Source organism: Agelaius phoeniceus, chromosome 21, assembly GCF_051311805.1.
Source record: "Agelaius phoeniceus isolate bAgePho1 chromosome 21, bAgePho1.hap1, whole genome shotgun sequence".
NCBI lineage: Eukaryota > Metazoa > Chordata > Aves > Passeriformes > Icteridae > Agelaius > Agelaius phoeniceus.
The window spans coordinates 5888599-5904411 of NC_135285.1; the positions used below are offsets into that span (position 1 = coordinate 5888599).

Below are 15813 nucleotides of genomic sequence, written 5' to 3' on the forward strand. Positions count from 1 at the left end.
TCTAGAAGATACTTTTAAAGCACAAAATAATGCTGACAATAAGTGCTGTGGGACAAGGGGAAGGGAAGAGATAAGAGTTCTTGCTAAAGGAGCATATTAGAGTATCCACAAAGCAAAATTCAAAGAACATCCCTCCCTAATTAGTTGGAGGAAGGAAAGTTGGAGAACTGCTAAATCAGGAAATGCCTATTAAGGCTGTACAGAGTTACCAAAAAGGAATGGTGCCTTTGCTCAGTGGATACCATACCAGTTAGCAGTCACAGTAGTTAAATGTCACCCTTATATTGTGAATTTAATGTCCACAAAACAAGACAGCTAGAGGGATTTATCAAGGCAGTCTTTTCCTACTTTATCTTCCCTTTGAAGCTGCCAGTTACTTTATCTCAAGCTTCCCTAATGGAAGCACCAGAAAGATTCTCAGCTCTGGAAAGACAAAACCTTCACGGACGTATTTTAAACACAAGAAGATGGAGCTATCCTTCTCAAGACACATGCTATGCTCCTGCTCATCCCATTATTGTGGCTGTCACTTACCCCAACACGCTCTGGGTAGACTCCTGCCCTGAGGAATGAAGCCTTCCAGCTGTCCACCTCCTCCTGGGTCTCACAGGCCAGCTCCAGCTGCCGGTAGTCCTTGTAAACATTCCTGACAGGAAGACACATATTTTATTATTCTCTCTCTCAACTCAGCGATCTGCCCATATTTGACAAGGATATCAATGACTAGGGAACCCTCCTGTCATTTTAAGACAGAGACACTTGGTCCCTTGCTAGGAACTTCATGATGACCCTGCAAAAGGATTTTTTTTTTATTAAGTTTGATTGCTCTCAAATCAGTTGTATATTTCAACAAGGCCTGAAAAAGATTCCCTTTTCAATTCTGCTTGCTGCTGGACTCCTCCACCCATCCTAGGTCCTATGGATTTCCCTACTCACTCACCAAGAACATTGTGATTATAAATATATATCCCAGCCACAGGCAGACCAAGGTAACCACACCAAAAGGCTGAAGGGTTAAGTTCACACCACAAGCCACGCACTGGCAAACAAAAGAAAAATTATACTTATCTGTAAGATCAGAAGGAATGAAGTTAAATCCTCCCATCTCCTTCAAAAGTGGCTGTCCTGGAAGGACACTCACATCTTTCCTGGACAGCTATCCTAACACACTCATCCCTACCCTGTTACACAAATGCTGTCCCTGGCTCAGCAGCTTGCTGTGCTGAGATGGAGCATACCTCTGTTCAGTGTTGAAGAGAGCAAAGATGTGCTTGCTGGACATGAAGCCCTTCTCCACATCCCGCAGTTTCAGGTTATCCACTGGTAACATGTACTTCTTCTCCTTCTCCTGAAAAGGGAATGAGGAACAAGTCACTCCCTGCTCCAGGGCCACCTCTGCTCTGCCAGCATGGACTATCAGCATCAGGGGGGCATCCTCAGACCCAGTCCTCTGTTTCCTTCAGTCTGTGAGAGAAGGGGAAAGCTGGAAACAAGAGTTTCTCCTTCCCAACTGCTTTTGTGATGTGGCCCAACAACCCTGTCCCATTAACTCCCCCAGGATCAGGTACCATCACAGCCATGTCCAACCTCCCCAGATTGTGCTCAGCACTGTGGTACCACTCTGCTCAGCAAAGGGTTCAATCCAGGTTCAGGAAAAGCCAGGGATGTAATAGAAAAGCTGGTTTGATACAGAAGTTTAGTGCCAATAAACGTTGATGTTAAATACTATGTTAAAGATCTGGTTTGTTTTTATATATATGTAGATATGTTTATATATATGTATATATATCTCAAATTTACCTCTTCAGAAAACTTGACTTGCTGATTTTGTTACTTCATCCTATCACTGTCCTAGTCCTACACTCTATTAGTTACTGTGAACCCTTCACCTTCATTAAAAAAATTTAAATCAAAACTTGATATTAACTTTTACATTTGCATTCAGAAACTAAGTCAGAAATTATAACCCCTGCTTAGTTTCAAATCTGGATCTACAGCAAATGAACATAACTGAATGTGGTTTAAGGCCCTCATTTGGAGCATCCTTTTCCAGCTGGGAATTATACCCCAGCATAACAGGAGAGGGAGCCCTCACACTGGTCTCCAAAAGGCAGAATGCAGCTATCCAAGACCAAACCAAACCCAGAGCATCCTCCTATGTGCAAGGCAAGCATGTGAGACTGTCCCCTTGTGAGATCTTGTTTGTAGACTTTTCTTGGCTAGAAACAACATGATCACTCTTTCGGGAAACAGGATGGAAAACAAAGATGGGCAGTGAGGAGAGATCCTGAAGAGCTGACCAGGAAGGAAGGGCAGGGCAGAGGAGCAGGTAAAAGTGACAAAGCTGCTGAGCTCTAACACCCAGACAATTGCAAGTCCAGCCTAACATCCTCTTAAGCTTCAGCTAAATTGACTTGAGTTTGCTAAGGACACCAGCACCTCACAGTACTGAGATATCCCAAAGACAAAACTGTACCAGTTCACGACAAATCACATGCAATGAGAATATCCCAAAAAACAGCACCTAGAAAACAGAAGAGATCTCTTGGGTTGTTGCCAGACTCCCTTTCAAAGATGCCAGACCATGGAAACAAGAGAATTCTTCCAAGCAAATTTCCCTGGACTTTGTAATACTGCTGATCAGTTTTAATTAGATGTGGGCAGGCATTTTTCTAATGGGATATCTGTCAGCCACATACTGGTCTCAGAGCTACTCAGACTACTTCAGATTCTGTGAGCCACAAAGAATTTGCCAGTTTTCTGTTACTCTGGGTTATCATCATGTTGACTTAGGCTGAGCTGGTGACCTAGAAGAGAACAACACCAACTGCTGAGTCCCTGGCCAAGTCAGACCATCCCCATTGCAGCCTTGCTTAACTGGAACTCCCTGCATTCACTCCACAGTCCCTGGCCTAGTAAAAGAAATACCATCAATCACCACCCCCACATCCCCCCCCCCAAAAAAGCCCACCAAAAAAACACTCAACAAAATACAACAAAAACTGCTGATGTTAAAGATGTCTGAGGAAAACCTTCTGCATTAGGCCCACATAAATCCATAGAAGTTCTGCAATGGTGTCATTCTTCAGGAAAAAATGTCCAAAAGTAAGGGAATTCCATGTCCCTGATATGGAAACAACATGCTCTTTGCCAGAGTTTCAACTTTCACCCTTTCCAAGCTCTCAATAAATGCTGCCACGTGATCAAGACAGCACTATCTCCACATGCTGATCTTGCCACAGACAACAGAAGACAAAATATTTGTGTGCCAGCACAACTTATCAGTCCTCGAGGTGGAGGCAGCAAGAGCAACCGAGTGGAGGACATGGACACAAGACAAGGAGCCCCCAGGCCAGGCAAGCTGCAGTGAGCCCCTGCTGCTCCCCATCTCCCTACACCTCCCCCTTCCCAGTCCCCACTTCAGCCTTTCCAGCTTCTCAGCTTTCAACCCAGCCTGTTTTATATCAACAATCTGACTTCATTTCCTGAATGTAGAGACAGGAAAGTGTGGAATGAGCTGCCAAGGGCTGAGCCTCTCCAAACTTTGGCTGAGCACTCTGCCCATACGTTAGCAATCTGGCAGGGTGTGCTATGGCTGAGCAGCATCCTGGCCAAAAGGGGAAAAGGGCTTCTCTCTCTCTCTCTTTAGCTTTCCAGACTTGGAGTCAGGAGGGAAGAGAAGGAAGAGTCAGCACACATCGAAATGGGAAAATAGTTTGTGAAATGCTGTATTCAAAGTCCTCAGTCTGATCCCAAGAGGCTTATGTTGCTCATATTGCCCTTCATCAATAAGGAGAAGAAAAAAAAAATCAGGCAGGACAGGACTGTTCCTCAGCAGCAGAGTATGTGTTATATAAAATGTGCTCCTTGGCTGTGAGTTCATCTGTAGAGCCATGAGGCCAAGGGGAGGTGTGGCAGAGGCAGGGACCCCCAGACTGTACAGAACAGAAGATGGTGCTCAGTGTTGGTTGGGGAATATTGTAGACACAGGGTAACCACCCCTCATCAGGGCTGCTGCTTCCCCCAGGAGTCTCAGCCTGCAGGGAGAGCTGCAGAAAGAGATGACTGCAAGCTCCTTGCAGAGGAAGGAAAAGTGCCAGAGGATTATTCCCCCGCCCCCAGCACAGTGCAGAATGCAGCCATATGGCTCTGTACTCTGCATCTACCAGGGAAAGAAAATACACATGGCCAGGAAACCGACCAGGAGCCATGAGCCATTCCAGTTGTGGGGTGGCAAGCACAATAACTGCAGGAAAAAAGTGATGCTGCAGTTGCAGCCTGATGTTGCAAAGTCCTTTATTGCTGCTACACATCTCCTTATGGTGGCTAAATCCTAGAGATGGGTTTTGGCCAGATATAGCAATAATCTGTACTATCACCTGAATTATTTGTTGCTAAACTGTAGGTAATAAGCTGCAAGAAGTTCACAGAATTTAGCCAGCCTGACTCCATGCATCCCCTCCATTCACCTGGACTGCCTCAGCAGCAAAGTAAATTTTCCTGCTCTTGGATAGATGCAAAATGAAGCTGACAGATGCATGTGTGGGCTCCCTAAGGTTGGAAATTGGCACTCACAGCACAAGAAAGTAATTGGCAGAATTATCAAATCTCAGTTTGCATTTGGAACATAAATAAACTAATTAAAGGTTTCCCTGTAGCTGTTATGACAAACACCTTCTTCTGCACAGAGACAAGGGTCTGTGGATATGGGAGAAGACATTGCCACTGTTTTAACTGGGGGCTGTGTGAAATTAGGAGAAATTCATCTTGCTTAAACCTCTTAATCTCCTTTCCCTCCTGCAAGATGTAAAGGTAAACAAACCTGCCCCAGAGATGCCTGGAGTTTCAGTAAAATTGTTTCTGTTAAACACATGCACAGCATTTTGGGAACTCCAGTAATAAAACTCTATTCCCATGGAGTAACATTAGCATCATAATTTATAATAAACACACTGCACAGATACATGCACACTAAAAGATTATTAGGAAAAAGCCCCTGAAAAACAGTTTGGAATATTTGAAAGCAAGTGAGCTGAGCTTTTCAAGCTGAACCAACCACTCCACTCCCCCAAACAAGATGTTACCAATTGCTTTCTGCTTCTTGCCTTAGCAAGAAGAGCAAGTAGAAGAGCTGAATTTCTGAGATGTGATTGCTCCAGCAAGCCCTGGTCATCCCACTACATACACACATCTTGAGACCATCTTTCCCAGACACAGCCCACCTGTGTCACTTTTGCCCTCAGAGCATAATTTATAGGAATGATTCCTCCCCCAAGCTGCAGAGCAGCTGTAATGGCTTGTTTACATCAGAAAGCTGCCTTGGTTTAAGTTTAACTTAAACAACACATCCTAGGATTTTAAGCCGATTTATTTCAAAAGCTCTCTAGACATTAGACCTGGACTCATATGATTGATCACAACCATTACTGTTGGCTTAGTAAGCACAGCAATGGTAATTAACTCACCTGCACTAAAGTAAAGATTTTTATTCACATCAGCTGAAAGAATGAGCAGATTTAAACCTGCAGCCAAGTGCCACCCTAGGAAGCCATCAGGGGGTTTATGAAGAAGCAGAGGCAGAAGCCTGAGTTGCACAAAAGAGACTTTAGTGCCCAAAACTTGACCGTCACGACCCCTTTAACGTCACAGCAATGCCCACCAGCCTTCACAAAGCACAACCAGGCACTTCTCCCCAGTCCCCTTGTGCCAGGGCAAGGATGAACCATCCCAGAGTAGCTGACTTGCTTTGCTAAAGGAAAGCACAACACACACAGACACACACAAAGTGTTTCACACCCCTGAGAGAGGGCACATTACACCTCCCCAGTGCACAGTCAGTGCCAAGATGGGATTTCCAAGTGTTCACATTTTTGGTCACAAATCTTAACCATCCACACCAGGAGAAGGAATCCTGGGAGGGAAGAGGAATGAAGTCCCCTTTTATCCCTGCAGCACAAGGGAGAGGGAGCAAATCCTGTGGGCAGGGACTAACATCTGGAATCACTAGATGAGAGCCAGGCGTCACAGAAAGCGACAGCATTCCTCAAGTTTCCATGCAGGGTAGGGAACCTTCCTTTCCCCCGCGCAACCCCATCCGTCAGCCGCTCACTTCCTGCCAAACTCTGCCTTCCCAGCAGCCAGCAAGCTCCTCCCTCGAGTCTAGTTAGCTTTCCACTGCCACGTCAAGTGAGGCAGAAGGACAGAAGGGAAGCAAGAAGGGAGGGAGCAAAAACCAGAAGAGGGAGGGAGGCTCAGCAATGCCAGGGCATAGTGGGGGGAGAGAAAGAAGGGATGTGGATTGCTCCTGCAGCAGCCAGAGGTGAGCTGCAAGGGCAGCTGGCCAAGGTTGCCTTCTGCAACCCTGTCCAAGGACCTTCTGGAGGGCTTGGAAGCAAAGGCTGGTTCTGTTTGAGCTTTGCTCTGGACCCACTGGTCTTCAGGACAGGAGATGAGGGTGCATGGGGCCTGAGGATCCTCCCACACAGCTCCATGGGGAAGAGAAGGAATTGAATGAAGCAACAAGTTCTGCACACCTGGGTGACAGCCAAGACTTCCTCCTCAAACTGCAGTAATCGATTTTTTTTTTCCCTCTTTCTAAAAAGGTGCAGCATCTCCCAGGTGGAATCCAGGTACCAGGCTGACACCAGCACTGGAAGAGGAAGGCGCTTGGAGACTTGCTCCAAATTGGAAACATGCAAGGAGCAACATTTCTTCTCCCCCAGCTGCCAGAGGAGGATGTTTTTCCAATCAGGACTTGGACTTTCGTTCACCCCATCTCTGCCCCGCACTACCCCATCCCAAAAGCAGGGAGGGGAGAGGACTAACGAGCTGCTGATTGCCGGAGAGCAGATCGCAGAGGCTCCACTCCGTCTGCCCAGTGTTCAGACTACCTGTTCAGGACTACGAGATTGTACAGTAGTCTGCACATTGGTTAGGCTGTGCTGGGATACACCACACACTGCCAGTGCTGCACGGGGACGGCAACACCTGCACGGCAGAGGGAATGCTTGGAGAGGGTGGGCTCTGGGGATGGCTGCATGCAGAGGTCACTCATCTCTCAGCATGGGAGGGTCTAACCCTTTGGAGCCATGCCTGATCATCACTTCTACCTGCCTTTTCACCAGCTTACTCACAACCCTCTTATTTCTGCTCTGTCTCTCTCATTCCATTCTTATTTCTTTCAGTTTCACGTGCTTGTCTCAAGGTAGCTGTGATCAGGATGGCTTGTGTTTCACATGCTAAGCTTTGCCATAAAATGCAGAAATAAACACACAGGCCTGTCAGAGTCACAACTGTGGTGTGCTTTGCTACCTGAGAAGGCAGGTTAAAGCACAGAAAGGTGACTGGAGGAAGGGGAGTTCATACTGTAAAGAATATTGGTCATAATACAAAGAAAAACCCACAAGGGATTCAAAGTTGGAGGTTTGGATGCTCTGGATGTTGTGTTTGCTTTGATGTTTGTCAGCTAGAGAAAGAAGAGAAAATGAGTGAATGCATAAATGAGGACTGATAAAAACTGAGTAAGATTATGAGAAAATATACACTTGTGAAAAAAGATAAGTGCATGAATGAAAAGGCGCCACAGAGAATGTAAAGAAAATGAACATTTTCCAGAGAGTACCTGAGAGCAGCATGAAAGCAGGAGAGGAACCACCTCAGAGCAGACCTGCTCTTATGCTCTTTAAAGCAAGCTGGATGCAAAAGCTCAACTGCAGCCAACTCATCACAGCAAGCTTCTGATGACTGGGGCCATTTGAGTAAAGAAAAAGGATTTCTACCACCTGATCTGGGCCTCAAGAACATGGATTGGGGAGTGGAAGGGGCCAGAGAGGAGGGAAGTGCATGTGTACAGTGGGGGGACGGTCTCTACTGATCCATGTGTTTATTTGTAAACTAGAATTGGGTAAAGGACACCGACAGGTACAGAATACACAGCTATTTAGTGCCTGTCACTTCCCCAGGACAGGAATATGTTTCAAGCAAAAGAGAAGGCATGAAGAGAGAGAAGCAGCTCAACAACATCAGGAATCAACACGATCTGTAAGGAATATGAAGCATCTGCATGCACCTAAAGTATCTAAGACTCTGCAGCCATCCCTCCTTGTACACACAGGTCTGAAATGCAGTGACATTGCATGCAACATGTGAACACCCCCAAGCCAATAAGGTCATTCTTCTAATGTAGCCACCCATTCACACAAGACCCAAATTTCTAGTACATGATTTACCTGAGTAAGGACAAAAGGTTCCATCTGTATTGCACACTCACACAAATTCCCAAAGGAAGCAGCAGATATATCCATCCACCCAGCTGTGCAAACACTCCAGCACACAGTGGCACACAGGCACTCCAGAAGGAACAGTTACCCTGCAGAGCAGGGTGTGAGCTTTACTGGCAAGAACCACAGAGCACAGTGCTCATTCCATCCTGCCTACAAGGTCCTTGTCACCAGCAGCTCTCTCCAAGCTCACAGACCATCTTTTCCAGCAGGCAAGAAAGCCCTGCAGAGTCACAGGCACTGTGCATTTCATAAGGGATCTGGGCAGGAGGAGTATTCAAATCAAATTCTTGTATCATGTCCACTGTGGTGTTTGCTGAGCAGCCAGTGTGCTCTGGTGCTGTGCTGATGCTCCACTGGGATACTATGGCCTCCCTGAGCAAGGAAACCTCACTCTGTACTGCCAGCAGCCAGAGCAGGCTCCTCCCCACCTCTCCTTCCCACTGCTGGCCTGCAGCATGATCCCACAGGGTTCAGGACATGCAGGTACCTCAGGAGGGTCGCCAGGTCCTGGGAGGCCAAGCTTTCTGTGGGGCCACTCTCCATGGGGCCAGTGTTTGACTTATTGAAAGGAGACAGGAAGAAAAACAGAGAGCCCAGGAGCACACACACATGCTCTTGGCAGCAAGGCAGAGTGGGGAGCCAACTTTCCACCCCCGCTTGGCCCACTCTTTCCTTCCCCTCCCATTCCCCAGCACACTCCTTCAGGCCCCTCCAGAGCATCAACAGCCATATATCCCTGCTAACATGTAATGCTGGGCCCTTTAAGACATTTTAAGCTTCAGTTCCTTTCTTCAGAGGCAGAGAAAAAAACAAGCCAGTGCTGCGGAAAGACTGGTATTTCACTAATGGGGTCCAGATGTCTTCATTCCACAGACACTGGGTCTTGGTTTGTGGGACAGGGCAGGGAGAGGCAGTGTCCCCAGCCCTGCTGGCCCCAGAGGTGCTGGCCTAGCCTTCACCCTCACCCCAGCACACACCACCTCACCCTGCTCCTTCCCCCATCAGCACCCACAGCTCTGCTACCAGCACTTCCATCCACAAAAGGCAGATTCAGCTTTCTCCTTGTTCCCTCTGGAAAGCAGCCAGAGCACAGGGGAACTAAGACAAGGGAGCCCACAAAACTGCAGGGTGGGGCAGACAGCCTCCCCCTTCCTTCCAGAGCTGAAGCACAGAAAGACCATGGTGTACAACCTCTAAAAACACATGAGACTGTTCCAGGAGCTGAAGAGGACATGAGCTCTCCCAAACTGGGGAAGGAGGAGAGCTCTGTACCAGACATGGAAAAATCCCCTCTGACAGGGGACCATGCACTGTGAGCAGCTCTTGGGTGTTGAGTCAGCTCCATGCAGGACTGAGGTTTGGGATGGGAATCCCCACGCCCAAGGCTCTCCCAGCTGCCCGTCAAATGCACCAACTTTTAGCCTGATTCAATATTTGAGTCCAGGCAGACGTTGCTTCCTTTCTCCCTCACAACAGCCAGTGATCAAGGAGTTGAACTTGGGGAGGAAGCAAATAAAACACACACTTCCCTTTCCCCCCTGCTCCCACTCAGTTGAAAACAAAGGCTCCTTTCTCAGAGGCTGCTCAGACCTCATTGGTGCTGGTTCTCTTGTGTTTAAGGGACAGGGGCTGGCAGGGAACTGTTTTCATTAGGCAGCTCTGCAGAAGGGAAATGGTGCAGACCTCCAGTTGCTATCAACCCCCAAGGCTGCCCTCCCTCAGGAGGGGAGGGAGGTCCAATCCCCATCCCAGGCAACTGGAATCTATCAACAGTTTATACATCCCCACTGCAGACCGCCCTCCCTCCCACTCCCTGGGGGAAGAACAGGGAATTCTGATCATCTCTGTAATACAGATGTAGCAGCTGGCTTTGATTAAACTACTTGATGTTTATAACCACTCGACCTGCATATGAAGCCCAGAGGAGAGGGAAACCTCCCCAAGCAACTCTGAACACAAAGGGCAGGGGTCTTACAGCAGAGACACACTGATTTAGAGAAAGCCATTTCAATGCCTGGTTCTTTAATTAGGAAATTGCTGCCTGCTCATCCATAGCAGCACAGCAGTCATCTCCATACAGAAAGCAATATTTAGAGGCTGATTCATCACTGTATTTGTCATCATTTCTACCTGCTGAGAAGAAAACAGGCCCACTGATAGCAACTAGACAAGAATCCAGTTCTGGCTGCAGCTCCCAGACACAATAGTGAGTGCCTCAGAACACCTGAGGGACACAGACCACAATAAGAGGCAGAGAAGTTTCTTCATTTGCAATCAGAAACCCTAATCAACTCAGAGCTTACCACTACATCATACCAGACATTTTTCATCTCCCAGCACACTTTCAATCACATCCTTACCAGAACCATCCAGCTATTCTTTCTATTTCAAAGTAATCAAAAGGGACAATTATCTACCTTTGTCTTGCATTGGAAACAAGATGCTGTTGACAGTGATTTCAGCTGGAACGATTCTGTCTGCTTATAACAATTCCCACTGAAGCAGAAACACATCACAGCATGTTGCCAGAATTGCTAAAATATTCAAGATTATCAAGCAACTCTACAGAGTAGGTCCATGTTCCTATCAGAGGTATTCCACACATCACTGTACTTCTGATCAGCAGAACTCTGACCATTTACAACTCAAACAATTTTAAATACAACATTTTACATATGTTATTTTTATACTGGCATGCTCAATATAGAATCAGTAAAAAGACATTCCTACTTTGCATGTTTAAGAGCTGGACCTGGGTGAGATTAACTCATTTGCTCGAAGTCAGAAGGAGCTAGAGCTTCAGGTCCACAGCTCCTGTTGCTTTGCTCTGAGAGAGCTTTTTTCTTGGAACCAGGAGATGCATGAAATCACTGCCACGTGCCTTCAGAAAACTCACTGCTGCCCCACAAATGCCTAAAAGTCCAAATCTTGGAACTAACCCATCAGACCCTTGATGATCACAGCTGCCACAGCAAAACGAATAAAGGTCAAATTCATTCCAAATGCCTGTCAACTTCCCACCAAGCCAGAACTTCAAGCATAAATATTACTCCTTGTGCGTCAAACAAGCCACATTCACATCAATTCTGAAGTGCTCAGCAGTACTGAGGCCATGGGGAGCCTGGCCCAAGGATAGTTTCAGCTTGTCACAAGCTGCAGACAGCACTCACAAGATGCATCCATAATACCCAGTGACCTGAAGTGCTGCTCCTCCTCAGACTCCTGAGACTCACGCAGCAGAGTTGAGCTACTCACCTCATCATCCTTGTACCAGGAGAGGTTCTCTGCTGTCAGGACAAACCAATACTCCTTGGAGCCACCCTTCATGATCCCAATGTTGTTGATGGTGAGCCAGCCTTTCCGGATCACCTGGGGGGTGGAAGCAGTGAGCATTAACAAGGACAATCATTCCCGGCCTTAGGTGACAGAGGAGGGATCCAAGGGTATCCCTACATGCAGAGCAGAATGGAAAGACAAGGAACATGGTGCTCTCTGCTGCTGCCAGAAGAGCCCCCATTCATCTGGCCAGTGGAGGTCATTGCCCCAAAAGGGCCAGGAATAGCATAACAAGGAGGCAGGAAGGAACCTGGCAGTGCTGTGCATTATACCCTCTGCCAAGAAGAAAGAGATACAGAAAGAACTACATCAGGAGTGCCTTGGACACTGGCACAACCTACAAGCACCAAATCACAGCAAAACACCCAGAAAAGGCCACACCTAGAGAAAACCAGGACACCAGCACACCTTTCTGCAGGTGTGGAGTGCTTCACTCAACTCAGGGTAGGGGGAACTAGTTCAGTACACAACCAAGCACCCCAGAAAGAACTGAGTGTAGCGAAAGAATCACTAAGGATAACAGAACAAAATGGTGCATCTGGAATTAGTAGCCTGGACTTCAGCATACCCAGGTATTGGGGCAGTCATATTAATCTTGGGCAAGACAAGTTCCTAAAGTTTAGTCTGTAAAGAAACGAGGCTATTACTCTCCTGGGGACTCCTATTCACCAAGTGCTAGTTCAGAACCCCACACGTGCCATAATCAAATGCAGGTATGCATCAGCTTAAAGGCATTAGCTTTTACTATTACTGCACTATTCACACCCAGAAACATCTGCATGCTTTATTTGTACTGTGTTGTATGGATATGCTTGCTGAAAACTTCCTGGCATGGAAAAACCATGAGACTGCACTGTGTATTAGTTGGTTGCATTGTGTGAGCAACCCACCCAGGTGGCCTACCTGGATACCTGCCCTGGAGGTACAAGATCATTTAATTGGCAATTTACTCTGTAAAGGCAAATGCAGGAGCCTCGGATGTTCAGCTCCTGCCTTCTAAGCTCGAGCTAGTCCTACTCTCCGTGTGGACAGGAGGGGGCAGTGGAACAGAACTACACATCCTTGGATTGCTGCTTTTTATCTCCACCCACTCGAAGATGTACCCGCAGCTCTGAATTCTTCCTCACCATACTACCTTTCCACCTTGTTTCTGCTTCATCTGTGTCTAATCCCAGCTGCCCTCCTCTCCCCATTCGGCAGCAGAGGGAATAATGTGTTTATGCCCTGGTTTTGCTTTCCCAGATGCAACATTAATGTTCATTAGCACACCCTGCTGAGTGGCCTTCTACTCACCAGGATCTCATCCTGCAAAGGGGAACCATAGCAACAGCAGCAGAGCAGAGAGCAGGAGAGGAGCAAAGAGAGGAGAGATTATTACCAGGAAAGCTGGAGCAGGAGAAGAGAGGCTCAAAAATAAAATAAAATAAATTGGAGGCTCGTACCAAATCTTTTACCCCAGGTGTTAACACAAGCAACCCCCATCCCAAAATAAATCTGCTAACAGGAAAGCGAAAGCACTTTAGAGGTAGATCCAGAGTCTGCCCTTTGCACTCTTCTACCCTCAGCTCTACTGGAAGGGACTGCAGAGGATGGGATTCCCTACAGCTGCTCCAAAATGGCTGGCTGGCCAGCCCAACCTGCTGAGGACACCTGCCTGCCAACAATCTGAAACACTCTGCAATGTCATGTCCAGGGAGAGGTGGCCAACATTCTGTTATGAAGATGGATGTCAGGAGTGAATGTCTTTTTAAAAGACTAAGCAAAAGCACTTGCTTCCATTCTCTATGAAGCTGCTTGTAAGGCTTTGTTTCCAAGATCTTCTAGCCAAGACAGCCTTGCCATGTCCCCAGCAAATTTGGGACAAAGTGTCATTATTCTCTTTTTAATTCTGTGTACACTCCTTACAGTTCCTGGAGGATTAAGGGAAGTCCTCCCCTCCACTGCTGTCTTCTCCCATGGGTGTGTTCTGATACATACCCACTGCAACCATGGCTATCATCACCCTCTAGCTCCCTGTACACAGATTTATACACTTCCAGTGAAGTTTTTCAGAAAAACAGCCCATGAACTCTCTTGAAATCTCTTTTCAGAAAGTAGATACCACTCATGGGAAAGACAACTGGAAAGGACAATTCTGTAACAGTTCAGACCTGGTGTTCTGTACCTCTCACCTTGGCAGGAGAGTTGGTAAAGTTAGTGAAGGGACTGAACAAACAGGAATTCACAGAACATTAATTAATAGGGATTTCTACCAGAAAAGCAAGACCAGATCTTGATTATCAAGCTGCCATTGCCCTCCATTGCTGCCAGATGCTCAGTTTTTCCTGACTGCAGGTAGCCTAAACCACTATCCTCCAGTTATAAACAGCTTGATGAGTTAAAAACAAACAAAATAGGCAACACAACAAAACAACTTAGAGCAGTGCTGCATCCAGCCCAGCACTTGTCCACCTGGTAGCTCCCAGGTAGCAAACATGTCCTCCTTGCAGCAGTGAAGGAGATGGAACTTGGCCTACCTGGTTACCAGCTGCCTTCTTCTTGCTCATCTGGCTGCTCCTCTGCTGAGCACTGAAAACAACAGCAGAGACATTCAAAACTTCTAAGGCTCTTCTTGATCACCTGGATTCCCTTCCCTTTGGATAGCTGCTACAGTCAATTGGGGCCCCCCAGCACTGGCTTCCAAACCTTAATAACCCAATCTTTTGCCATCTGCTCTCTCAGCCTGGACTACTCATCTTCTCACTCCCACATGAACCTCATTTGGGTCACTAACCCTCCATAGCTGCTGGGTTTTTTTGTTCTGACACAAATCTAATCCTGTAACACCCCCTTCCAGGCATCTCTATTCTCACCCCAGCCTTGCAATCCAGAGCCACTGAAAAAACAAGCAAAAACAGAGCTGCACCATTCTTGGGACAATAGCATCTGCAGCCCCTTTACTGGAGCAGCTACAGGACAGAGCCACAGGAAACACACATGGAGAAGAGAAGGCAATAGGAGGTGGGTGCTTACTTGGCAAAGCCAATGAAATCCTCGTGGTTTGTGTTCATGTAAGCCAGCTCAATGTCTATTAGAAGCATGACCTGCCAAAGAGAGGCACAGACAGGAGGTCAGCGACTGACCCTGCTGACAGGGAACACAGAGCCCTGCACATTGTTCATCCAATCCCCTCTGCAGCCAGACACCCCTTGGCTCAGGCCCAACTCAGACATCTTCAAGAGGTGTCCCCCAGCCAGTTTCCCCCTGACACACACTCCTGATCCCCACCTGGTCCTTGGTCCTGCCCTCTCTCTCCCGGATGTGGGTGGTGACGATCCTCTCCATCTCCTCCCGCAGGTGGGGGTACTGGCTGAGCTGCAGGAGAGAGGAAACACGTGCACATGGGAAAGGGAGGTAAAAAGGGGGCTGCAGCCCCCCACATGTACACATGCACACATACACCTTGCTACCAGATATTCTCAAGGGAAGTTCTAGAAAGCTGGACTTGCAGACAGATTTTTCCAAGTTCCTGGAAGTCTGTTGCAGGCAAAGTTAATTTCTGCTTGCTCTGGGCTTTAGAGAAAAGCCCTTTTCAGTCTTGCAGCAACCTTTCTGTCTCACCAGAGACCTGCTCCAAACTCACCACATTCTTCCTGTCATGAGGCTTTTGGCAAACCCCAGATGTAAATGCACTGCTTCTTGCTTGTGGGGTTTTTCCATTCCCATTTAAATGAGTAGTTTCTCTAGATGTTCAGCATCTCACTGTAACAGCTAAGCAGGTGAATGGCCTGTTCTTACAACCTGTTAAAACCTCTAGGAAGTGAAGTGGATTTCAGTCCCTGTTTGCTGAGGGACCAAACAAAAGCATCTGTCTCTCTCCAACATCTGCAAGCAGAGACACAGGATCTGAGCAGCTCAAGGCTTCATGTCTCCAAGAAACACTGAGCTCTGGGCATCCAGCTGCTTCTACCTGTGCTGGGGCAGGATTACATAACTGAGATCTGTGCTCACATTGCATCTACAACACTTTTTTGCTACATTACTGAGGAGTGAATCCTTTCCTGCCCACACTGAGAAGCAGGAGGACTCTGGTAGCTGTGATTCAAGGGAAGATTATTTACAGAGATAATACCTGAGTTACACTTCTAGAATCAGCACCTTTAAAGCCCTTTGGGTTTCCACAGCTCCTGCCTTCTTGCCTACAGTCATAAACCTC

General features: G+C 47.2%; 1 protein-coding gene across 16 annotated transcripts in view; it reads right to left on the reverse strand.

The window, feature by feature from the left end:
* Positions 1 to 15813, reverse strand: part of DNM1 (dynamin 1) — a 65144-nt gene that overhangs the window by 12250 nt on the left and 37081 nt on the right. For 13 of the 16 annotated variants that reach the window (XR_013184919.1, XR_013184918.1, XR_013184917.1 and 10 more), the window contains exons 11-17: positions 14886 to 14972; positions 14631 to 14701; positions 14135 to 14186; positions 12912 to 12923; positions 11538 to 11651; positions 1239 to 1348; positions 535 to 646 (exon numbers count right to left, since the gene is read on the reverse strand). Coding sequence is in view for 13 of the 16 variants with exons in the window: in XM_054646343.2 (XP_054502318.1) it covers positions 535 to 646; positions 1239 to 1348; positions 11538 to 11651; positions 12912 to 12923; positions 14135 to 14186; positions 14631 to 14701; positions 14886 to 14972 (558 nt within the window). In the remaining 3 variants the exon portion in view is untranslated. The remainder of the gene's footprint in view (positions 1 to 534; positions 647 to 1238; positions 1349 to 11537; positions 11652 to 12911; positions 12924 to 14134; positions 14187 to 14630; positions 14702 to 14885; positions 14973 to 15813) is intronic. The other 3 variants (XM_054646347.2, XM_054646345.2, XM_054646344.2) reach the window with 1 other exon arrangement.